General features: G+C 42.0%; 1 protein-coding gene across 1 annotated transcript; it reads left to right on the top strand.

The window, feature by feature from the left end:
- The first annotated feature begins 1041 nt into the window (after positions 1–1041).
- ATP6V1B2 (ATPase H+ transporting V1 subunit B2) lies at positions 1042–23748 on the top strand. The gene is made up of 14 exons (XM_063310874.1): positions 1042–1195; positions 9414–9469; positions 10375–10473; positions 12106–12199; positions 12328–12405; positions 13636–13775; positions 16185–16286; positions 17781–17878; positions 19203–19326; positions 19807–19957; positions 20468–20550; positions 21587–21691; positions 23287–23416; positions 23513–23748. The coding sequence occupies exons 1-14, from the start codon at positions 1072–1074 to the stop codon at positions 23653–23655; spliced, it is 1527 nt and encodes a 508-aa protein (XP_063166944.1). The 5' UTR covers positions 1042–1071; the 3' UTR covers positions 23656–23748.
- Positions 23749–26181: the final 2433 nt, after the last annotated feature.

The raw sequence follows: 26181 nt of genomic DNA, 5'->3' as shown, positions 1-26181 counted from the left end.
TCTTTGAAATGGCTTTCCTAAACCCAATGCCATCGAGCCGCGTTAAACTCCCATTATCCTCAGATAGCATGGTCTTTGCCTGCAGTAGTTGGAGCTCATTGCCACTCACTGCTCTGTGGGAAGGATCCTGAGACAGGCAGTCACTGCAGTAACCTGCTTATCTGGCCCTCTCCCACCCCATTCCTGCCCCAACCTGTACAGCCATTGCCATCTACTCTCCCATGGCAAAGATCCTAAAGTATTTCTTTTTCTGTCCTATTATTTGTATTTTATTTGCAACTGTTTATATTACTTGTAAACCACTTTGAAAGGGCTGCTGCTAACCTGAAACGTAGGGAATAAATTGATGATGATGATGATGATACCATTGAGGAATGGGGAAGGCTATCTTAGCCTATCTTACGACCCATGTTTTGCCTCTACTTTAAAAGGAAGTACATGATTCATAGCACTTTGTGCTTGTTCATGCGCATCTCTCTGCTCTATGACACGGTTTTAAATAGCAAGACCCAGATTAGGAGCTTTGCCTTCTCTGTGCCGTGTGGGTGGGGCATGTTGGAGAAGCCGCTCTGCGGGAGCTCAGGGGCCCTATCTTCGCTGTATGGCACCATACAGAATGTAAGTTCAACCACTTCGCAGCGCCAGAGGTTGGTAGCTCCTTGATGCCACTTGATCCCCGATTTAGGCGTGTCCATCTTCGCAGCACCTGGGGTGTGCAGTGAACACCCTGGGCCCAGTCAGGTGTATCTCCTCACTTCTGTGGTCTCTATTGCAAGCCCCAGATGTGGGAGCTGCTGTTCTACGCTCTGCACACGCTCAGGGGCACTCTGCCCGCTCTGCGTGGCGCCCTGCTTTGCCCAGCGCGTCTCCCTCGAGCTCTCCTGGCCCCGCCCCTCAGCACGCTGGCCAGCTCCTCTCCTCTCCTCCGTCCCCGCCCCTCTCCCTCCTCCCTTCCCCGCGATTTCCGGGTCTGTCCCGTCCGCGTTAGAGAGAGAGAGAGGCGGGGGGCGGCTGACGCGGGGCACTTATATCAGCGCCTGCGCAGTCACGCGGCAGTCCAGACTGGGCAAGATGGCGGCGATTCGGGTGATTCGGGGGATGGTGAACGGCGCCGTCTCGGAGCTGAGCGGCGGAGGGGCGACGCGGGAGCAGGCGGCCGCCGTCACCCGCGATTACATCTCTCAGCCCCGCCTCAGTGAGTACCGGCGGCGCCGTGGTGCCGAGAGCCTCTCCCTTCAGCCCTTCGCGGAGCTGGGAAAAGGCGGGGGGTCCCGTCACCTCCGCCCGGGGACGCTCGGACGGGCTCGGCTTCTTCTCTCCCCAAGGGGGAAGGCCGAGATTTGTCCATTGGGCAAAAGGGAAGGATCCTCCTGGGTGCAGTACATCCAGCCTTGGCGCCCTCTAGCCCTTGGGATGGCAAGTCCCAAGTTGGCTGGGGATGATGGGTGTCTTGGCCCAGTGCGTCGGCAAGGTGCTGGTGGGGGGGAGAGGACGATGCAGGAGCTCTTCTTGGGTGAGAGCTGGGTTGTAGCCCCCCTTTTTGCAGACCTCTTTGCTGCGCATTTGCTCAGGAGGGAAGTGCCAGCCCTGCCTCCGGGGGTTTCCAAGCCCAAAAGCCCTGCAGCGAAGACCAGTGTTTGCCTGCACACCCAGGCCCAATTTCGGCCACCTTTTCCCTCCTCCTTGCTCGCCATCCTGTAGGAAGAGCCTTGCGTGACCTTTCAGGTGCTGTTTCCTCTCAAGGACATGGGGTGCCTTCCTAGGTTGGCATCAGACCGAAGGGGCACCACCGGGCTAGGTTGTTGCACACACTTTGGCTTGGCAATGAAGAGCGCTGCAGTGCTGGATTCTGCAGGCTGCCCTTCCTTCGAAGTGAGGCCAGCGCACCCGGGGTGGCTTATTTTCAAGTAAACCTCCCTCAGCTGGAGCTGAACATCCAGGGTAGGGCAGACTGCAGCCTACACCGTAAAATAAGTCCCAGGGTAAAGAGATAATTTTAGGAGTGGCGAGGCACGAAGGGGGCTATATTGCAATGCCACCTCGTGCAAGATCAGACAAGCTTTCCTGTGGCACCCCATGCCCATTCCCTTAAAAGTATATATGTTCGGGGTAAATGGCTCTTCCTCTGTAGTTTCCTTGTTTTTAAACTGAGAGAGGCAGTAACTCACATGATTTTGTCAGTGTTTCTTATCCCCTTCATCTCTCCCTCCCTCCATTCTTTTAATTTCTCTTTGCTTGGTCAGCTTTTCCTCCATGCTGATTTGTGCATGGCAGAACCCGCTGGAATGCTCTCATTCCCCCACGGACAGATGGTCTTTGCCACCCTTACATTATTGCTGCCCCTTGAAGATGATACCGTCCCCCCCCCCTTTTTTTTTTCTGTCTCTCTTAAAGGCTGAAGCAGAACCATCCTGGTTTGCTATTAAAATGAGAAATGAGAGTAAGTGGTTGTGAAACCTTCTGACTAATAGACTCTGGCTAAGCCTTGAGATCATGTGACACACAGCAGGCTTGCATGAAGCAGTTGGTGGAAGCAAGATGGCTGTGGCATGCTTAGATGTTTCGCTCTCACATCCCAGTGTGACATGCTCTAGGGATGAGATTCGTTTTTAGGTCTCTTCTTCAGGGTGTAGATTTATTGTTGTCAGATGAAATGGAGGAAACATAGAAGCAAGAGTTGAGTCAGGGAGAGTTCTAGCATTACTGCATGAGATAGATGGTTTTATTCATTTCAGCCTGGTATTGACCCTGGGACTGCCTTGGTTGCCTTTAGGCCAGAAGGGAGAGGAAACCTAGAAGGCTGCCTTCTTCAGATTGTTAAGCTGGCTGGTTATTTTGTCAACCCTGGCAACTTGCCACTCAGCTCTGGTGGTCCTCCTTGCATAAGGTGGTGTATGCAATTGAATCAGAATCAAAACTGTAAAATGAAACAGTTATTATTTCCCAGTGAATAACAGGCTCAGTTATTCACTGGGAAATTAAGCTGGGTTACTATTCAAAGCAGGATAAGGATGTTTCAGATGCCTGTTTTGTTACTGTAAATCAAAGGCAATGTGACAGCAACAAACTTTTGCAATTGTGGAACTCGCAGAATGGGGATATACTGTGTTGCAGCAGTGAAGAGTGGCTGTGTAGACCCCGTATACATGCAAAGGTGGAATGAGCAGATAAATTCAGTCAAATGGCAGAGAAATGGCCTATTTCATCCAGTTTGGTTTATGAAGATACCTTTATAGAGGTAATCTCTAGGCTGGGGTAAAGAAATCTAATTGTGTTGAAGGCAGGCAAGGTTTCCCAGTTTCCTTTTTCTTACTGGTATCTATTTTCTTCCTTCTCTTTGCTGATAAACAGAATATGTTGCTGAGCAAGCCATGAAACTCTACTAAGGCTTGATTAGAGATAATTCCTTAGCTGAATAGGTGCTTGCTTGCCCTCCCATCCTGTCTTTTCAGCACCTCCATGGCCCTGCCAGAATCTGTACCAGTAATGGGTATTATGGTCCCTGTGCTCAGGGATATATCCTGGATTCTCCACCAGGCTGCCTGCCCCTCCTTTTTTAATTTTTTCTAAAAGAGAAATATTTCCAGTCTTCAAGCAGATCACAAACACATAGCTGCTGTGCTGCAAAGCCACACATTTTAGCCCCCAGAATTGTTAATTTTCAAAAATGCTTCCCAGCCATTTTTATACTTTTAGAGTACAGGGCTGTAGCCCTGTGCTTCAGTTGCAGGTCTGCTCACCTGGGAAGGAAGGGAGAGTTAAGCTAAGGTAGTAGAGAACAACTTAAGGGACATAGAGTAGGCAGCAGTGAATAACCTCAAGATTTTGCCTTCTAGTAAATGTATTGTTTGTGGCTCCCCTCACTCACTGTTGTATTCGTTTTGAGAATCGGTAAGACCCTCCTGTGACAGGAAATGCCATGCCCTCAACATTTAAAATGTGCATATCAGCCAAAACATGTTGTCTTTGTCCAATCCATGTGTACCATAAGCATCAAGATCCAGATACCTTTAGTTAAGAGGTACGGCTTTTAGATATTCTTATTCTTTGGTGGGGAGGGGAGAAAGAGATGTCTCTGGCAAGAGCAAGCAGAACAGTCACAGTTGTTGGGTATGGAGGAAATTCAGGTGAGCAGAAGGTCCTCCACTTCCTTTCTCAGATAGTACTGCAGGCTAAGATATAACTGGAGCACTAAGCCTGGCATAGGATACTTGAGACTCATCTGATGTGCCTGTAACTCCCTTTGCCAAAAGAACATCAGTGCATTTGCCAGCAGTGTTGGTCAGAGGTGGAAGCATTGGTTGACATTTGCCACATGGATTGAGGCTTGGTCTTCTATGACTGGTTGTTGCCTTCTTAGCAGCACAGTGTCCTTGTTACAGGCTGGGAACCAGTTATGTAGATTTGTACATGGGCAAGCACACAAGAAGGAAATGAGATTGTTTGGAGAGTGACAGGAAGTAAACCCTTCGCCCGAAAAAGGGGGAGAAGTGAACAAAATGTTCAGGAGTTAATCATCAGATTCATAGCTATACAGAACTGGACTGGAAAGTCACATTTTAACTAACTTGGAACTCTTTTTTGTGGGGTGGGGGAAAACATGGGATGTTCATGGCTGCAATTGTTAGATTAGCACATTCTTTTCTGCAGTTGCAAGGCAATATGTTATCTGTGATAACATATATAAGACCGTGTTTATGTTGTGAGTATTACGATGAGCTGAAAAGTACCAGTAACTTTACTGTTACATAGTTAATACATTAAAACAAGACTGCTTCCAAATGCCATCGCAGATGTTACTTTTCGCAAGACCTCTGAAAGACTGGGATTTGCGCTTTAGCAAGATTTTAGCAGAAATATTTTGCGATTGTGCAATAGCTGTTGGGGACATAGCTCAACACCCAAATGTGGTACAGAAGGAAGGAACAAATCTGGTTGATTGCTTTCCAGTTGCAATGAAACACACCCACATTTTGTCTGTGAATATCTGTTCCACCACACACATCCTTTGAGCATATAGAACAGCCTTTCTCAACCTTTTGACCCTGGAGGAACCCTTGAAATATTTTTCAGGCCTCGGGGAACCCCTGCACATTCAGGCTCAAATATAGGCCACAAGTTACAAAATTATCATACGTGTTTCATGGATAGGCCTGTATATATGCATTAACAGGGTTCTTCAACTAAAATAAAGAATGAAACTTGCCTCTTTAATGTGAAGTTGCCTGAATTTGAAATAAAATTTTAAATAAATCGTGATCTCCCCGGGAACCCTTAGTGACCTCTCGCGGAACCCTAATGGTTCCACGAAACCCTGGTTGAGAAGCCCTGGTATAGAATGTTAAAATATTTAAGGGTATTAAAAACTATTGAAAAAAGCCTGGATCAGTTGTTTTAAAAGATGTACAATTTAACACTGTTTTGATTTGAAATTCAAGTGTTATTAAAATAATGGGTGAAATTGTAAGAAAGCCTTTACTATATACAAACAGACTTTGTTACATCTTTACCAGCAGTGTAAATATCACTATGTTGACACAACACAGCTAACTTACCGTCATGTTTACTATAAACAACCCATATAGCTGATCTTCCATTTGAGTCTGAGACAACTTCACAGTAATCCCAAACACAAATGATAAATTTTACTTACGTAAAATAATGTTTCAATACTAGATGCAAACTGTACCGTTAAAAGTATGGCTGGATTCACACGTTAAGTTAAGCCAACAAATACACCATGTTATGTGAAACATAATGAAATGATGCTATAGTTGACCTTGTGAGACATAATGGATAAATAGGAATCTGGGCTTATCTTTCCTGAGACCAGAAGTAAGTAGCTCCCAGTGACCATGCTGATGGGAATTTTCGGCCAAAACCTCTGGAGGCCACCTTGGTTTAGACTCACAGAGACAAAGTGGGGTGACTAAGGAAGAACAGGTTTATTCTATCCCTCATCCGGTTTGTAAATGGCAATAACAGCAGCAATTGCAACTGTAGCAGACTTATAACATAGCTGTATTTGTGGAAACCTTTGAGAAGTGGCTGATCTCTTGTCTATGGAATATTTAATTGGACATGAGTCTTGTTGGATTCCATGAAAATTTGTGCTTAGGTTTGACCCTGACAAGACAATCCCTTTGGCATATTTACTTGGAAGTTAAGTATCACTATGTTTAATGAGATTTACTTCCAGGTAATTGTGGATTGGATGCAGCCCTAGTCTTATTACTCAGTTCTTCTGTTCTAGAAATAATCTGGTTTGTTCATCCCTTCCTTATTTTTTGGGGACAGTGATTAATGATTAATCTCTTGCCTTGTGAGTCTGATAAAGCCCCTTCACCTTTAAAGTGCTTCTCTTGTCATAGTCATGTGGGATTAAATCGAAGCTTTTGCTGACAGTTGGGAAGGAAAATGATAAAGGACCCTTACTGCTTTGTGCAAGCTCTTTTTTGCTTCTTCCCGCATCCTTTGCTCTTTACACGATACTTCAAACTCTCCTTTCTGAATAAATTATTATAAAATAATTCCTGCATACCTTTTGGTTGCATCTGTGAGCCCAGATGAACTTCTTTGGGTATCACAGAGATAGTTGTATTCCTTAATACCCATCTTGACAATGGGGGACATGGGAGCACTGCTTCAGAAGAATTTTGATTTATTTACAAAAATGAGCTGGTATGTGTTAAGATGTATGGCTGGTGGAGGTAATCCTTAAGGTCATACTTGGGTTGCCACTTGAAGTCAAGCCATAATGCAGCTTCTTGGTTTTATTTATTTATTTTTCATAGAAGGCTCTAGGTAGCTAACTGTCTTATCATAAAATAATAAAAAACATTGGTGCAAAAGAAGAGGAAGACACAAACATGCATAAGAGGACCAATCAGACTAAAACTATACCAGCAGCAGATGTATCCTCACAACCCTGGCTACCAATCACAGCATCCCTATGCTAGATGGAACAAGTGGGACTTAACAGCTTTCCTGTTAAGGGAGGACATAGCTGACTGAATCTCTGTGGGAGGGGAGTTCTGGAGTGTGGGGGCTACCATTGAAACAAAATGCTCCTGAGGTCTGTTAAATAACAATCACAAAAGGCAGAACTGGAGGGCGATGACTATTTTGATTTAGCAGTTCGAAAACATGCAAATGTGAGTAGATGAATAGGTACCGCTTCGGCAGGCAGGTAACAGCGTTCCGTTTAGTCATGCCGGCCACATGACCACGGAAGTGTCTATGGACAAACGCCGGCTCTTCGGCTTTGAAACGGAGATGAGCACCGCCCCCTAGAGTCGGACACGACTGGACTTAATGTCAAGGGAAACCTTTACCTTTACTATGGATCCAGGTCTTGGGGCATATTAAAGAAGCCATGGCTTATGCTTGCTGTGAATTCATCCTTTTTCATTTTTCAACCCTAATCTGTGGTGTAGCTTGTTATGCAGGCCCATCTAATTGTGACTTGTTTGATAAACCTTGGTTTAGCATGATGTAGGAACCAGTTCATAATATCTCATCAGGCAAATATTAGAAGACAGCTTCATGCCATATACATTACGCTAACCTAAGCTGCTAGTAATTATGCCATGCATGTTTTAATCTCCTGTAGCTTCTCACAGACAAGCTAAAGGGGAGAGAAAGCATTCCTAACTTCCACTTCCATCTTCTAGTCAACAAGAAGGGAAGCTAAGAGTTATCATACAATGAATGAAACTTGTGCTTGTTCCTAGTTTCTAGGCATTTTTCTTAAAGGGGGAATGAGAGAGATGCTCTAGTATAATGAACTCCTGAGAATCCAGGATTTTGTGGGCATTCCTCCCATTTTTTAAAATCTCTGGACCCATTTAGGAGAAACAGGTTTTGCACTTTTGCTTTATAGGGTACAAATGGATTGTGTGCTACTGTATCAGAAATTAAAACTGAGAAATGTTGAAATATTTATTTGACTTCTCAGATCCCCTGAAAGGTTCTTGGGGACCCCCAGGGGTCCCCAGACAACACTTCAAGAACCACTGGTTTAGAGCAGTATGTGAACCAAACTTGAGTTTCTGTGGGATTGTTCTCCTTTTCTCTGCTCCTTCTTTCTAGGGACTGATGGTGGCAGAGATAGTGCTCTATTGCACATTTAAGTATAAAATGCATAAATTGACTCAGTCTGGTTGATCCTTGCCGGTGTTCAGATCATGAATAAGGAGCAAAATGAAATGGTAGGACATCCTCAAATGTGTGTGGGTCTGTTTCATTGAGGATAGTTCAGATCTCCTTAACCCTGGAGTAAGAAACTCTGGGATGTCAAGTGTCTGCCTCTGATTGCTTTTCCACTGCCAAGCACTCAAGAGGGTGCAGATTACTTGTGCCAATGCAAACGGGCATTTTATTTCCCAGCTATTTATTGAATGAAATTCTGGCACAGAGCCTGAGCAGGCTCTGAAAAGATGGGAGTCTCTGACTTAATTCCTTGCGCCAGAAATTTTGTTCTAAAGATTAAGGGATCTGCAGCTTTTGAACTTGGAGTGATTCCCCCCCCCCCCCCAGCATTGCAACAATGTGTGAAATAAACAGGGCCTCTATTGATCTTCCATAATGGGATATAGGGAGTCCTTGTTTAGCGACCACAATTGAGATCAGCAGCTCAGTCATTAAGTGAAGCTAAGTGAAACTGTGGCTATGCTGACAATCTTCCTTCAGCTTTCCTTTGCTTTACAGACCTGCAAAGGTCATCAACGTGAGGATTGCTTGCAAAGTTATTTTTTCATCACCATTGTAACTTTGAACGGTCGCTAAACAAGGACGACCTGTACTTGATTTTCTGAAAAGAATGTTATTTGTGCTAGTGTTAATACGATGTAGCATCTCTAGCCTCGTTCATGAATGTGGTGCCCTTGAACTTGGAGTGGTGGTTCTGTGTTTTAGGATCATGGTCTTCAGGTTGTTTTTTTCTTTTCAGTCTTTCTGTATCTTAAATGAAAGCTGTGTTATATAGTTCATTATAGTCAAGACTAGTGCCTGAAAATATAATTTCAGTATCTCCAGTCTTGAGAATAATACTCACCCTTTGAATTAGTTGTCAGCAACTTCAGAGTTGCATGGCGGTTGTTAGCCTGTTTACATGGTAGTCTCATATTTTGGGAGGCTGGAGGCAAAGAATTAGTGAAATGAAAAATCTCGCTAGGGTACTTTAGCCGTCTCACAACAATCGGCACTCCAGAACATGTTGCTTTCCTGTACCTAACATATGACCCAGCTCTTGGGATCTCTTTTCCAGAGATGATCTATCAAGCATAGCATGAGAGTACCTTTGATGTGGCTACATAACCTGCACTATTACTTACTAAATTTGTGTAAGGGTGTGTTTTGACTAAGAGCATATTAGATTATTTAAACATCCTTTCTTCATTTTTGCTTTTCAGCATATAAAACAGTATCTGGAGTTAATGGACCGCTAGTAATCTTGGATCAAGTGAAGGTAAATTTGGGGTTTGGTGGGCATGCAGGTAAAAAGACACTTGATCTGAACTGCAGTTTCCTGTTTTTTTCCCTTTAATTATAGCAAGTATTTCTTATATTTGTAACTGTATTTTGCAATTCTCAAGTGCTAGCTTGGTTGGTAATGAAAATTACATGCAAGCCAATTCATGGACTCTTTCAATGTATCACCCTTTTGGACAAGGAAGTGCCATTCAACGTGTTCCACGAGGACATGCAAATCTCATCCCTTCCTTTACAGTAGAATAATATTTGTAGACAAGTGACTTGTGGGTTTATTTACAGGGGCACTTGAACATTCCCATCAAATACAAAAGCATTGTCAATATACAACCTCTGGCTGGGATTTCCAATTACACTGTGGATTTTCAAACATGAAAAAGTTAGACCAGCCTTTCTCATTCTTGCATCTTTCCTCTGATGTGGGACCAGCAACAGTACCCCAGGAATATCTAATGCTGGTTGAGGGGCGGGGTGATAGGATTTGTAGCCAATGCATTTTAAGAACATCAGATTGGGGAAGCTACTGTATAGATGCCAACCTTTTTCTGAGGTGAGACAATTAGATAATTTTATCCCTTAGCCATAACATTCTATAGTAAATTTTCAATGACAGATGGCTGTCAAGCCATTGCTATGGCTGTCAGAGTTTCACGCTGAATGCTTGTAAAAATGGTATTGGGAAAAAAACCCATTGGTCTATAATTATGTTCAAGAATTCGGTGTTCCCATGTTCAGTGTTCCCCTAAGTTTTTTCAGATTGTAGTTTAACCTTTAAACTCAAAGAAATGTACTTGATCAGCCTTGATCTGTACTTAATTTCGTATCTCTCCTGCTCTTAACAAAAATCTCTTGGCCTGGTTAACTGTTATTCTTGTCACTTAGTTTCCCAGGTATGCAGAGATTGTGCATTTGACACTTCCTGATGGAACAAGGAGAAGTGGACAGGTCCTAGAAGTCAGTGGATCCAAAGCTGTAGTTCAGGTAAGAGTTATTTCTGAGAGGGTGCCCAGTACTGCTTCCCTGTAGGTAAAGGTAAAGGTTTCCCTTGACGTAAAGTCCAGTCATGTCCGACTCTAGGGGGCGGTGCTCATCTCCGTTTCAAAGCCTTGGAGCCGGCGTTATCCATAGGACACTTCCGGGTCATGTGGCCAGCATGACACACGGAACGCCGTTACCTTCCCGCCAAAGCGGTACCAATTAATCTACTCACATTTGCATGTTTTCGAACTGCTTGGTGTGCAGGAGCTGGGACGAGCAACGGGAGCTCACCCCGCCGCGCGGTTTCGAACCGCCGACCTTCCGATCGACAGCTCAGCGGTTTAACCCGCAGCGCCACCGCTTCCCTGTAGCTTTTCAAATTTTGCAATGAAATTAAGCCATCTGAAGTAGTGGCATACATTCTTTTATTCATACCTGTTAGATCATTCTAGGGTCCAGCATCTGAATTACGTAGGACTTTACAATGGGCTTTTTAAACTGAGATGTAATATTTCAGAAATCATATACGTTTCCATGCTTTCCATGAAAGAGAAGTCCTTTCAGTTTCTGTTCTCACAATATTTTGAACTCTGTTCTTCAAACTTTTGTTCCAGGAAAGCTTAATATAATTTTCTTTCCTGTCAGGTGTGGAATTGATTTCAAATCAAAATAGCCATGTGACAATAAATTAACACCATTTTTGAGTTGTTGAAAGTAGAACCTAAAATAAAGAACTAGCACAATTATCTTGAATCCGTTTAAATGTTTACTAGGAAGCCATTGATGATAATGGATAATGTTATTGTCTCATATTAATGCCCTTATATTTGTCATGAGTAAGGATGGCGAGCCGCATTTCTTGGTTTTCTGAAGACATTTCTAAACGTATCTCCTTAATTGCTTGTTCCTCCCTCTTTCGATGGGAGTAGGAGTTTGTTAGGATTGATGTCCTAACAACCAGGAAACACACTGAGACATGGAACTGGTCTCTAATATTTATTGCTAGTACTTAACAGGAATCCTAACAAACTGAAGAAGCGTGGGAAAACCCAGACATATAACCCCCAAGGGTTAAGGCGGTCCCGATCTGTGTCTCTTTGAATGGCTGAACAATTCATCAGTGCTACGCATGCGCTTGACAGTCTGGATGGGAGCCCCCTGCTCGCCATCCTTACTCATGACAATATTTAATATTGCAGCAAAATTAATATTCTGTCCCAGGACAGTTTCCCTTATCTATCTATTGTTCTACTGCTTTTGCACATCTTTAATGATGATAAAACTATTAAATTTTTCACATTTCTTGAGACACTCAAATATGTAATACTCCTTTTCCCCAAAACCAAACTGCATTTCTCTTCTTTTTTTCTTGCTCTACCCAAGTGTTGACATTTAAGTTCATGCTTGTTTTTACAGTCATAATTCTGGTTAAATTGTATTTTGTAATATGCTGAGGAAGTTTGGATTGGTCAAATCTAACTATATTAGGAGATGATAATATAAATAAGTTTGTAACTTAGCTTTGGTTAATGTGAATCCCATTGCATATAATTATCTATCTAATTGCTGCAATAAAAACCTCAACTCCTGATTAAAATAAGAATATGAAATAATAAAATATTTGCCCTCTTCTAGGTGTTTGAAGGAACTTCAGGAATCGATGCTAAGAGAACATCTTGTGAATTCACCGGGGATATCCTTCGAACCCCAGTGTCTGAAGATATGCTTGGTAGTACCAGATTTTGTTTATTGCATGGAAAACTTCATATGTGACTTGTCCCTGATAACTGTTTCCTATGCAGGATGGTAGCTAGTTTTTTTTTTGCTAATGTATCTCTCTCGTTCTCATCTTTATAGGTCGTGTGTTTAATGGATCAGGAAAACCCATAGACAGAGGTCCTGTAGTCTTGGCTGAAGACTATCTTGATATCATGGGTATGTTTAAAATGTTTAATATAACACTAATATAAATGTTTAACAGGGAATGGGTCTGCAGCTCTGTGTATGAAAGTAGTAGGCTAGTATAATAAAGCAACAGCTCAGTGAAGCAGAGCTGTGTGAACGTTCAGTTGCAAATATGGAGTCCAATGAAACATGATTGAGACACCCATTCTGATCAAATCAATGCAACCCCATCACATACCTTAACATTGATTTGAAGATGCAGTGCTATCTGTGCAGACACAAATGCACTTTTCCTTCATCCAAACGTTCAGATCAATTCAACAATTGGTGTGTGGAATCCCAATCATATCACAAGTTCAGTTCAGATCTTGGCTCATTTGCACATCCCTACAGGGAGCCCATACAAACTAGAAGATCAAAGGACTGTTTACGTTGCCTCTTTTCAAAGGCTGGCGTTATGCAGAAAAAGTAGGATAATCCTTAAACCATCTTTATTCAAAACGGGTAGTAGCAGTTTGACGTTTGACTGTGTTGATTTTCCATTATGTTCTAAGTCAGTGTTTCTCAACCTTGGCAGCTTTAAGAAGAGTGGACTTCAACTACCAGAATTCTGCTGGCTGGGGAATTCTGGGAGTTGAAGTCCACCCATCTTAAAGCTGCCAAGGTTGAGAAACACTGCTCTAAGCCAATGGTAAAAAGATCCAGTTTTGAATGATCTATAAAAAGCTAGCCACGAAGCAGCTCATTAGAACATTTAACTGGCTTCAGATAATATTAAGGTCCTGTCAGTAATTCTTACTGAAAAAGCCATGTTTGAACATACCTTTGAAAAGGAATTCAAATAGGGGCCACACTGCATTTTTTTATTTATTAAATGACTATCCAGAGAAGACCCAATTCTGGTTCCTTGTAAACCTCACCCAAGAAATGTCCAGTTCTCAAAATGTTAATTACTGACTGTTATCACAAAAATGTTCAATTCTCTGGCTAGAAAATTTAAAACAGTTTAAAAAAGGCTGACTCCTTCTTAATTCACAGCCTCTGAAGATGGTGATACTTTCAAAGCTTGCTGTTGGGTACTGACTCACAAAAGACTTTGCTAGGTGTAAAAATAGTTCAGAAATATCCACTTCCTTAAACAAATTGTTTGAATTGTAACATTGATATGTTGGATTGTTGTAATCTTTGCGGAAAATACTGGGCGTACCTTCTTGGAAAATGCAGACTAACCGGATTGCTTTTCCCATCAAAATGAAACAGGTCAACCTATCAATCCTGAGTGTCGAATCTACCCAGAAGAAATGATTCAGACTGGCATTTCTGCTATAGATGGTATGAACAGTATTGCCAGAGGCCAGAAGATTCCCATTTTCTCTGCTGCTGGATTGCCCCATAACGAGGTAGGTGTTTGACTATCATTTTGTAGAGTAGATAATCACTGGCTCTTATAATCACTCAGCTTTGCTCCAAACTCACAAGGTAAAAAGTATTTTAATAACTTACTCAGTGGAAAGAATGTTTCCAATATAATATAGGAGTAGATTGCCTGGAGCTTTCCAGATACTTTGTTCTATCCTTGCCACAATCCCTTGCTGTTGGTGCTGACCAGGATGTTGTTGTTGTTTATTCGTTTAGTCGCTTCCGACTCTTCGTGACTTCATGGACCAGCCCACGCCAGAGCTTCCTGTCGGTCGTCAACACCCCCAGCTCCCCCAGGGACGAGTCCGTCACCTCTAGAATATCATCCATCCATCTTGCCCTTGGTCGGCCCCTCTTCCTTTTGCCTTCCACTCTCCCTAGCATCAGCATCTTCTCCAGGGTGTCCTGTCTTCTCATTATGTGGCCAAAGTATTTCAGTTTGGCCTTTAATATCATTCCCTCAAGTGAGCAGTCTGGCTTTATTTCCTGGAGGATGGACTGGTTGGATCTTCTTGCAGTCCAAGGCACTCTCAGAATTTTCCTCCAACACCACAGTTCAAAAGCATCGATCTTCCTTCGCTCAGCCTTCCTTATGGTCCAGCTCTCGCAGCCATATGTTACTACGGGGAACACCATTGCTTTAACTATGCGGGCCTTTGTTGTCAGTGTGATGTCTCTGCTCTTAACTATTTTATTGAGATTTGTCATTGCTCTTCTTCCAAGGATTAAGCGTCTTCTGATTTCCTGACTGCAGTCAGCATCTGCAGTAATCTTTGCACCTAGGAATACAAAGTCTTTCACTGCTTCTACATTTTCTCCCTCTATTTGCCAGTTATCAATCAAGCTGGTTGCCATAATCTTGGTTTTTTTGAGGTTTAGCTGCAAACCAGCTTTTGCACTTTCTTCTTTCACCTTCATCATAAGGCTCCTCAGTTCCTCTTCACTTTCAGCCATCAAAGTGGTATCATCTGCATATCTGAGATTGTTAATATTTCTTCCAGCGATTTTAACTCCAGCCTTGGATTCCTCAAGCCCAGCTTGTCGCATGATGTGTTCTGCATACAAGTTGAATAGGTAGGGTGAGAGTATACAGCCCTGCCGTACTCCTTTCCCAATCTTAAACCAGTCTGTTGTTCCGTGGTCTGTTCTTACTGTTGCTACTTGGTCGTTATACAGATTCTTCAGGAGGCATACAAGATGACTTGGTATCCCCATACCACTAAGAACTTGCCACAATTTGTTATGGTCCACACAGTCAAAGGCTTTAGAATAGTCAATAGCTGACCAGGATGGTGGGAGTGAAAACTCCTTTAGAGCACACAAGATTGCCTTCCCCAATCTACAATACTGTGTTAAATTGTGTCTTTGAATCTGGTTAATATTTTTAAAGAAAATAAACTTTCTGGTGTCAGTAATACATGCAGATATTAAATCACAGTTCGTGTTCCTTCTCACAAACTTTCATGTTCTTGCTAGCCTTCATCAGTCTCAGGATAAATACTGGCAGTTAGGATTTTTGTATAGTCATGAATGAGTTTAGAGACTAGAGGCAGGACTGAAACTGATTTTGATGTATGAAAAAGGTCCCCCATATTTAATGCCAGATATCTCTCATTGTGACTAACAACTCACCATTGCCATCTCACTTCCTCCACCCTGAGATGACCAAATGGTTGAATTCCTGAACAGATCAAGAAGAAAAAAAATTGTAGGCCACTCTCTAGCAAGTCCTTCATGTAGCTCAAGAATAAAAGCACAATTAAAAATAGAACTGTTTAATAAATCCCAACATTAAGACATTAATTAAGACATGAAGCTAAAATCATACTGAAAGTGAAAACCCATCACATTTCGTTTAAAAGACTTTGGAAATCCAAGGATTTCTACTTGGGGATGCGGAGAGGCATTTAAAGTAAATGCTAGTCCCTCCTTCGGGGGGGAGATGGGTGGTGATAAAATTTGATAAAAAAAATAAATAAATCGCTCCACAGAATGTAGTCCACATCTGGAAGTGTCCTTTTACAGCCACCTCATCTCCCTTTGCATAAGTACTTGAAGGGCCTGAGATGTAGATGTGGCTTCCACTGTTCTTCAAGCATTTCTCAGTCTACTAATGTTTTGATAGGAGTGAGTTTTTGCTATACGATCCAGTTTTTTCCCCCAGAACATCATTACGCATAGACTGGATAGGAAGAACTTTGATCTGCCTACATATCTGATTGATTATTCTTCATTCTCTATTAGGTGTAACCAAACCAAATATGGAAGCAATGTGTCTTTTCTTATCCTCATAAACGACACTTGGATATCTTTCTCTTCCCACCTACGTTCTTCCTAAAAATCAGGGCTTTAGGACACTGAAGCCATCCGTTGCCTTTTGTTTTCCCCAGATAGCGGCTCAGATCTGTCGTCAGGCAGGCTTAGTGAAGAAATCCAAAGACGTGATGGACTACAGTGCCGAGAACTTCGCCATTGTATTTGCTGCAATGGGTGTAAGTAGCTAAATGCATGCAAAATGATATTCTTTCATTGTCTGGAACTATATGCACCACCATGGGAGAGAAACCTGTTTCCGCCCCCCGAGACTGTGCTGCCAACATTTGGCAGCATTTTTTTTCTTTTTTGCTAAAAAAAAATCAGGGTGGAAATGGTCACTGGAGGCCTTTGGGAAGTAATACACCCCCAATTTCAATCTTAATCCCCCCACAGCTGAAATTATGCAGCTGAAATATGGCCATTTTTATCTCTTTGCTGGGTTGGGGAGGAGTTGAAGGGTAGAAGTGGGAACCATTTGCCTTCCAGGGTCTTCTCATTCCTACCCTTAAAAAAAAGGAGAGAGTGCAAAAATTTCCCCCATCCCTTCCAGGGATATCACCACTATCTCTCCAACTACTTTCCTGTTTTGGCCTTTGGCAAGGCCTTGAAAACTTGGTTTTGTGCCCACGCCTGGGGCCCTTGAGAGCAAGTTTGGTCTACAGTAGTAGTTAAGGCGACCGGCTAGAAACCGGGAGACCATGAGTCCTAGTCCTGCCTTAGGCACAAAGCCAGCTGGGGGACCTTGGGCCAGTCCCTCTCTCTCAGCCTTAGGAAGCAGGCAATGGCAAACCACTTCTGAAATCTTGCCAAGAAAACTGCAGGGACTAGTCCAGGCAGTTGCCGAGGATCAGACACAATTGAATGCCCCCCCCCAAATGGGGCCCTTGGCGTGTGACAGAGACCATCTGGCTGTGTGGATAATTGGTTGGGTGATGCCTGGCTGCTATATGTTTTATTTTTATTTTTTTAATATTTATTTATTTATTTGTCATGTTTATATAGCCACCCATCTCACATAAAAGTGACTCTGGGTGGCGTACAACACTTAAAAAACTAAATACATAAAAAACAGTCACAATTAAAAAATAACAATAAAAAGGCACACAAAACAAGAGGGGATAATATTAACCACTGTAAGGGAGCCATCACAAAATCTCCCCAGTCCCCTGGGATGCCCAAGCCTGATCACACAGCCAGGTCTTGAAGGAGTTGTGGAATGTTGAGAGGGATGGAGCTAATCTCATCAATTGTGTATTTAATGTATTTTATTTGTTTTATTATGAGCCGCCTAGAGTCATTTATGTGAGATGGGCAGCTATATAAATCAAATACATACATACATACATACATACAGGGAACAAGTTGCAAGGAATGATGTATGCTAATTTACTTCAGTAGATCTGCATCTTACTTCAAAGCAGGGTCGAGTAAGCAGGTGCATAGTCAGCTCATCTGTGTGCTAACACATGTAATGTGAATCCCCAAAGCGGGGTACCGTTGACTAGGCAATGTGTCTCTTAGTCATCTGCACCCAAGGAGCTCAACTCATGTTTAGTCTGGAAAAAAAACTGACAGAGAAGTAGTAGGCATCTCTATAAACAGACAATGATCTTTTCTTTTCTGCAAGTTGGATTTGAACCGGTTGACCTTATCTCCTTGCCTTACTCCAGGTGAACATGGAAACAGCCCGATTTTTCAAATCCGACTTTGAAGAAAATGGATCCATGGACAACGTGTGCCTGTTCTTGAACTTGGCTAATGATCCAACGTAAGTGGATAAACTTTGCCACTTGTCAAATTTTAAATAGTGAAAATATAGGAAACAGTGAAATGTGAATCTCGTCTCTGCTTCTTGTAGTTTATTTAATATTTCTCTAATCCACCTAACAAGCAGGTTTCCAAAAGTCATTGGAAATAAATTTAGATGTAGCTTTGAGCATTGACTTATGAAACAGTGACTTATATATGTCAGATTTCTGAGGTAAAATGGCAGGAAAAGATTTGAACCTTGTAAAACAAAAAGTAAAATAGTTCTTGCTTAAAATTCAAACCTGCATGAGGCACTGAGTTTTGCCATTGGAAGAGAATCCTGGAAAGCACATTTAACAGGGAGCATCCTTCCCAGACACCTGTTCGTCAGCACAAGCTTGGAAATGGGCTGTATCTTTGGCAACACGGATGAAATTTGGGAGTGAAGAGTTTCTGCCTGTTAGCAACAACATTCCCTGTGCCTTTCAGTCTTGAAAGAGTCCGTTGAAGAGGTGTAACCATCTTAGAAAATAAGTTCCCTGCCAGATCAGGCCACGGGCCATCAGTGACATATGGTGACCAGCCAAATGTATTCAGGGAGCTCACAACGTGAATGTGACAGTGATAGCTCTCTTTCGTTATTGTTCTCCAGCAGCTGGTATTTTAAGAAGTGAATAACCATCAAGACCATTAACTATTGACATCCTGATCATTCATGAGTCTGTCCAGACTCTTTTCAAACACTGATGGCCAGCACCATATCTGAGTACATGCATTGTTGAATCTTGCAGGGTTTGTAGTTAATTGCTTGATGACACTCTCAAAAAAATCTAACTCAGATTCATTGGGTGTCAGGTATTGGTCTCTACTCTTACCTGGTTGCTCTCTATTGTAGGGTATAAGAACAGCCTTCCTTTTCTGCTTTTCCCACTTTAAACATCAGTGTAAGATTTGAATGGAATATGCCTGTTAAAATTCAACACATGGATTGGGGTCTTTGTTCTTTGATTTCATCTTGGATATTAATCATACTACCTGGAAGTGTGCCCTTTGATTTTATCTGTGTATGCCTTCATGGAACATCTGAGCATCTAGTGCTACCTGAAAGAGGAGTGAAGTCCTTGGGGCATAGGATGCATATTCTCCTCTCATTGGGTTCAGGCAATCTCCCTTAAGGATACTGTGGAGACATATGCATTCTCTGTCTCCCAGGGTTAACCCTTAATTATTCCCAGTGGATCTTGAATCTTGCTTTAGGGCTTTTTTTCTAAACTGTCCTTTTTTGGAAGCAAGGCCTTCACTTTGGCATAATTGGTTTGATGGAGCTCATTGTTCTTTTCCAGCATTGAGCGGATAATCACTCCTCGTCTTGCATTGACCACAGCAGAGTTCTTGGCTTATCAGTGCGAGAAGCATGTGTTGGTCATTCTGACGGATATGAGCTCCTACGCAGAAGCTCTGAGAGAGGTACGTATGTAGTCTGTTGATCAGATCAGTGTTTACCATGCAGCCAAACATTTCCCTGGTTTGAATTTTCTAACAACTTGTGAGGTGTTTGTGCAAAATTAACTAAGAATCTGTAGGTTATGATTTTCTGAGAATAAGAATTACTGCAGAAAGTTCTGACATGCCTGCAAAAGCGCATTTAGTATGCAGTGTTCAGATCCACAGCAGGCATGAAAACCCTTTGCATATCAATCAGCTGCATCCTGTGGGTTCAGGAAAATATGTCTTTATGCTAAGGAGGTGGCAACAGTCTTAAATTTGACAGAGAGAACAGAGAGGGATGGAAACTAACTTTTCAGCATTCCTCTGGTCAGCAGTGCCAAAGGCTGCATCAGAAAAGAGTAGTTTTGGGGACAGAAGATTGAAGAGCCCTTTTTATTTTCTTGCTTCTGCTGGTTATTCCAACCTTTGCTAATTTGTTTGTTTCTTTGTTTACCAAAGGTCTCAGCTGCCAGAGAAGAAGTCCCAGGCCGGCGTGGTTTTCCTGGCTATATGTACACGGATTTGGCCACAATCTATGAACGAGCTGGACGAGTAGAAGGCCGGAGCGGGTCCATTACACAGATTCCCATTCTTACTATGCCCAATGATGGTGAGTTCTCCTTCAGGCTTATTTTTCGACTTGGTACTTCTCTCATCTTGTGCATCTGATGCTACATCCCTTGCCCTGCAGGCTGAGATTAAATGCATCAAGCCTGACGGGCAAACCATTTCACAACAATTCAGACACTGCTGCCATCAGCATCTGGACAGCTGTATTGTATAACTCCCAGAGTTTCTTGTACAGCCTCCCTAACAAGTGGAAGGGTTTTTTCCAGCATTTGGTAGCTCTTCCTTCCCCCAGCAGTCTCTTTCACTAACGGACCTTCCCGTCTGGATCTCCTTTTCTGTTCCTTCTGGTCAGGCAAGTATGTCACAGTGGCTGGATTTATAGTTTGTGCTTAGCTGTAAATAAACCTTAATGGCTGGGTTCGTACAACCCACTAAACTATAAATCATACCAGCCACCTTGTGGCTTAGCATGATGTATATGAAACAGATCGGCAATTGGTAATGTAGTTTGCACAGAAACTGGAAAGATTTAATGCAACTTCACTTGCAGACATAACACATCCTATTCCTGATTTGACGGGATACATTACCGAAGGCCAAATCTACGTAGACAGACAGCTGTACAACCGACAGGTTAGTATTTTCATGTTGTAAGATACTCCTTTGTGCCTGTTATACTGTACATGAAGTCACTGGTTTCTTAATCCTGTAAAAAAAAGGACAACTATTTGCTGTTTGATTCGGCAGTGTTACCTGTGTGTGGTCCGGTCAGAAATGCTTGAAAGCAAATGCCTACTTTCAGAGGTCATCCCCTTTTAAAGATAGAGAACAGCAACAACATTAAATCCTACAGAGAAATGCAAGGAAAGTATCAATTGAACCAGTGCCTCTGAACTGTGGGTTGATCCCACACTCGGTCCTGTTTAAAACAGACCTGATGAAATTAGTGAAATCCTGGATTTTAGTTCATATGTTCTAGGCACAATTAAATTTAGATCCAGCCTCAGTGTCTTGGCTTTCTGTCTCCATTCCCTTTTTTCTTAAATCCAAAGGTTGAATCTTGTAACCCTACAGTCCTAGCTGTTCCTCTTGCACTTCCAACTTTTCATTTTTTTAATAGTAATTCTATTAAAGATTACAATTACAAAAGTAAAAACTAATACAAACTAAAAAGTATAAAAATAAAAAAAAAAGTACAGAAAAGAAAGAAAAAATAAAAAGGAAAGAAATGTATAAAGAAGTGACTTCCTCCTTCATCACAACAAATACAAACAATTTTAGTAACTTACCACCTTCTCTTAAAATAAAACAAATGATCTCTTCTTCCCATAACCCATCTCTATCTGTAAACAAATCCATAAAGCCTCGTCAGTGTCCTTTCAAAGGCGCCAACCACCGTTTGAGCAAGGATAGCTATTCCCTCGCCTCCCAGAGCTCTAATCCCACCAGAGACTGCTGTCTTGCTGTCTCCTCATGAGGAGCAACTGTCTGGGGCACTTGTGAGCAATCTCAAGTCCTCGCCTTGTCCAGAGCAGAATTATCAAAGAGCCAGTCTACTCTCTGTCCCTTCATTCCGCCGTGGTCGTCAGCTCCACGAAGTCCGTTTCTTCCCCAGAAGTTGCAGTTCCAAATTTTCAGAGCTGTCATTAAAATCTGGTTCCTCTTCCAGATTTACCCACCCATCAATGTACTTCCTTCTTTGTCTCGATTGATGAAATCTGCTATTGGTGAGGGAATGACCAGAAAGGATCATGCTGAAGTTTCAAACCAGCTGGTAAGTGGAATTACTAACAGAGGTATATAGCTCCTCCATTTTCTTGCCTTAAAAAGCTTCTGTCTGGTTCACAAGTTGTGTTAAGACAGCATTGCACAACCTTTGCAACCTCCAGGTGTGTGGACCTAGCTCCTAACAATGTTTTCATTGTCAAGAAACACACTTGACATTTCTTAAAACGAGAGAGCATTGATTTTTTTAATATAGGATATTCCTCTTCCAAATTTCTGGTGCATTATCCAAATTTATTCTGGTAAAGTTTTCAGTTGATAATATTGGGTTGCTAGTTTAGGTCCACAAAAGCTTTTTCAATACATTCAAAGCAACCAAAGTTTCAAAGGCTTGCTACCAAACAAATACATTATAGACTGCCGTTTGGCTGTTTTGCTAAATTAAATTCTTTTTCTAATCTTTCTAAACTTTTAAAAGTACCATTAATAATTAGTTGATAAAAAAACTACCATTGCATTTTCAATGTTTTCCAGAAAAAGTTTTTTCCTGCCATCATTAAATAAGGGTTATTCCATACTGTCAATTTTCTACGATTGTATGATAAAATGGGCTACCAATTTTGGTTGTAGTATACAGCTGAATGCATGGGAAAGAACGTGGGTAAACAGGATAAAATGTACATTGTGTTATAATGAGAATATATAAAGAGAAGAAGTTTATAAAATGATATATCGTTGGTACATGACACCAGAGAAATGTATAAAGGTAGCTCAAGTCAATGTTGGTAATGTGAAAAACATGAAGGGACATTTTACCATGCGTGGCGAACTTGTAAAAAAAAATCTAAGAAATATTGGATACAAATACATACAATGATTCAAAGAATTCTAAAGATTAATACTGCAAAGAAACCAGATTTTTTTTTATTGGAACTTACGGATAGTGAATTAGAAAAGACTCATGGAAGGTTGATTTTGTATGTGGTAACGGCAACAAGATTATTATAAGCACAAAGATGGAAGAGTACAGAAATTTCTACAATGGAGAAATGGAGCATGAAAATGTCAGATCTGTGGAATTGGCAAAACTATCTGTTTGGGCAGGGAGAAAACAAGTACATTTTTAAAAGACTGGAAACCTTTTGTGGACTTTTTGCTAAAAGAAAAAGATGAAATGGTTTATGGATTTCATGATTAAAAAGGTGACAAATAAGGGCTGAAGGGATTTCTGGAATAGTTAGGAGGGAAGGGAGATGATGGGTTTGTTAATATTCGTTGAAACGAAGGTTAGAAGTCATCTACTTTAATTTCTTTAGTTATTTTTTTTGTTTTTCTTTTTTTCTTTGCACTTTACTATCTTCTTCCTTTTTTTCCTCCTTCCTTTTTCTCTATTTTATTAGATTTTTTTTTACTTATGGAAAAGATCTGTAATAAAAAATAATTCAAAAAAACCCCCAAGCTGTCAATTTCTCATGACAAGTAGGATCCCAGTAAAGCCCAAGTATGTCTAATTGCCTTTAATGCTAGAAATAGTCACAGAATTCCTACGAAGCTCATATTGCTTGTGATAGTCCATGGAAACCTATTCCTTAATACATTTCACTGTCCTGCTAGCTCCATAAGAGTACTTGTTTTTTTGTCTAGTATGCCTGCTATGCCATTGGGAAGGATGTCCAAGCCATGAAGGCTGTGGTAGGAGAAGAAGCACTTACTTCTGATGATCTTCTCTATCTTGAATTTCTGCAGAAGTTTGAGAGGAACTTCATTGCTCAGGGTAGGTATTGCTTTCAGATGACTGGGGACACTGTTCCTGTTTCAAAGGCATCATCTGGATCTCAGTATGTGATCCTGCTGTCTGTTATTGTTTCAGGGCCCTATGAAAACCGCACTGTTTATGAAACGCTGGACATTGGATGGCAGCTGCTACGTATTTTCCCCAAGGAGATGCTGAAGAGAATCCCCCAGAGCACCTTGGCAGAATTCTATCCCCGAGACTCCACTGCAAAGCATTAGCTTGCACTTTGAGCTCCCCAAAATACTGGTTTTTTTTCTTCCCTTGTGTTGGTGTTTACTTGTCAGCCCTATAATTAAACCAAGAATAAGTGACATATTTGTGCCAGTGTTCCTGATGTTTTAAGCTGATAACAGAGTTTAAAATATGCTCCTTCTCAAACACTGGTATCTTGAGTGGTTTACATATACTGGGAGGAAATGGTTTATCTTCAGAACTCTGTTTTGCATTCCTGGAAGCATTTTTCCTTTATGTGGTCTTGGAGGAAGAAAGTGCACAGAGCTGGCTGCCATGCCATTTTTGGACTGTTGGAGCACGAGAAAAGTCATCTAGTCATGGAGGGAAAATCTAGTCCATCAAAAGTTGAGAAAAGTTGTATTCCTTGGTCAGGCCATCCTTGTCCATTCAGGACTTGTGGTATTTGGTGCTATCCCATACCATTGGTTGCGCTCTTAAGCCATCCTGCTGACAAGTGGACAAGAGAAGGCCATCCAACAGGTTAGAATGGTTACTGGTGGCATTTCAAGCCCACAAAGCACCATTCACTTCAACTGTGGCTAGGAAATCACCCAAGAGTGATTTTGCAATATTTGCACATCCTGTTGCTTGCCCAGAAACAAGTACATGATTCCTACCTCTTCTGTGAACTTGGCATAGGGACTACTTTCCAGGTTGCCAGTCCCACTGCCCAGTTCCAGCTTATCCATCTGCACATTTATTCAGTTGTGGAACATAAATATGAAACAGTAGCAAAACGGGGTTTCCTCCCCTTTTTCCTATGCTTCATTGCAAAGTAATTGGGGCAGAGGACAATGCTGGTGAGGGTGATGATGCCTGCAGCTAATGGGTATCTTGTTTTGTACAACATCAGCCTTTGAAATACTCTGAAAGGGGCCCAATGTTTTCCAACTGCACGTCTCAGCACACCCCTATGTTTGAACAAAGTTGAGGAAAATTTACTTGAAATATCCGTAGGTCGTTTGAAAGTTATACCAATGAGCCCTCTTGATAGGCTCCTAATGATCCAGAAACTAAGAAGGCACACTGAACATGTGAAGGGCCATTTTAAATTCTGTTATTGAGAAACCCTTTGGAAGGTAATAGGTTTGAACCCTACCCACCCTTGGATTTTTCTTTAAACCATCTTCCAAAGGTGAAGCTCGCTAGCCCCATTCAATTGAGCACAGCTCTAAAAATTGCTTTGGTGCTGGGTAGTAGATGGCATTGGCAGCCAAACGCTTTTGTTGAATGGGCTCGTGTGAATTTCAGAGCCCAGAGGCAAACATGAGGTATGTTTTCATCTTGATTTTGGTTTCCAGCCTATTCCTAGGGGCCGCTCCCACCACTCTACTTTTGGTGATCCAGATCACAAACTATGAGACACCATCCCAGATCCCAGCTGGGTGTTGCTTGGAGAGGTTTGTGATGGTTCCGGCTGCAAAGACTGGTGGTTCCAACATTTCTCTCCTTTGGCCCTCCCAGTGCTTTGTTGTATGCAGATCTTCTTTGTATTGCTTTGTTCTGTGTGCTCTGTAACTTGGGTGCAGTAGCCTTTTTTTCCTTTACTCTGATGCATTCCATCAAAGTTGTGTCCATTCTATTTTTCTCTGAATTTGAGGAGGGTTGGGAATCATGGGGATGGGGAAATAGCATGGAAATATTTTAATGTAGAAAACTGTGATACCTGAATAAGTTAAACATGATAAATAAATGTTAAAGAAAATGGGACTCTGTTCTGTACTGACAACATGAAGGTGTCTTGTTTCCTTTAGCGGTGGGCCCTTCATAAAAGTAGGGCTTGTGGTTTCTCAAGAACATTAATTTCATACTCACAAGTTGGCCCATACCCATATAAGTCATGAGCCCGTCATGGTTCAACTTTGCTTCAGTGAGATGTCCCTGTCCACCAGCTTCAGAGCTATTAGAAGGAAGAGGAGATACCTTTCATCAGTTGCCGTTGCAGATTTCTGCTTTCCATCTGACACTGTCCATTAATCACTGATTTTCTACATTAGTGTGGAAATGCTTCACTGTTAATTGTTGAATGTTGTGAGTCCTTGGTGGCTAGCTGTTATGATTAGCATAGCCAGATACCAGAAATAGCCCTTTGTCAGAAAGCAGAGTGGCAAGGTTGGTCCAGCCACCTATAGCCAACCCACCCTGATCTCCCTCCCATGAATATTTCTCATTTTTTTCTACCAGCTGGGGGCAACAGGAGAGGGGTCAAGGGTCTTTCTGAGCAATTACGCTAGAGACTGGTGCTTTGCGGCATGCCTAGCTTCTGAAAGAAGAGCCTTCTAAAAATTAAATCTGGAGAGGCAAAGAACTTGGTTGGGCCTAAGGGAGTATACGTGTTACCCAGAGACCACCAAGTTGCTTAACCTAATTTATAGATTCATATGTCAGCAGCTCAGCAAGACACTGATGGTTTGGAATGGTAGGAGACCTCTGCTACTCCTCTCAGTTCAGCCTTGGATAATTTCCAGTAGCAGCTAGGACTATATTAAGGTAGCACCATACTTCTTTAA

This window comes from Candoia aspera, chromosome 9 (genome assembly GCF_035149785.1).
Source record: "Candoia aspera isolate rCanAsp1 chromosome 9, rCanAsp1.hap2, whole genome shotgun sequence".
Lineage (NCBI taxonomy): Eukaryota > Metazoa > Chordata > Lepidosauria > Squamata > Boidae > Candoia > Candoia aspera.
This window is presented reverse-complemented; position numbering and strand designations above follow the sequence as displayed.

Bases quoted from the DNA above. Each gene is read 5' to 3' on its own strand.
- ATP6V1B2 (XM_063310874.1), top strand. From the start codon at position 1,072: ATGGCGGCGATTCGGGTGATTCGGGGGATGGTGAACGGCGCCGTCTCG. The intron at 13,776-16,184 runs GTAGGTGTTTGA...TGTTTTCCCCAG, and splicing joins CTGGATTGCCCCATAACGAG to ATAGCGGCTCAGATCTGTCG. The intron at 19,958-20,467 runs GTGAGTTCTCCT...CTTCACTTGCAG, and splicing joins TCTTACTATGCCCAATGATG to ACATAACACATCCTATTCCT.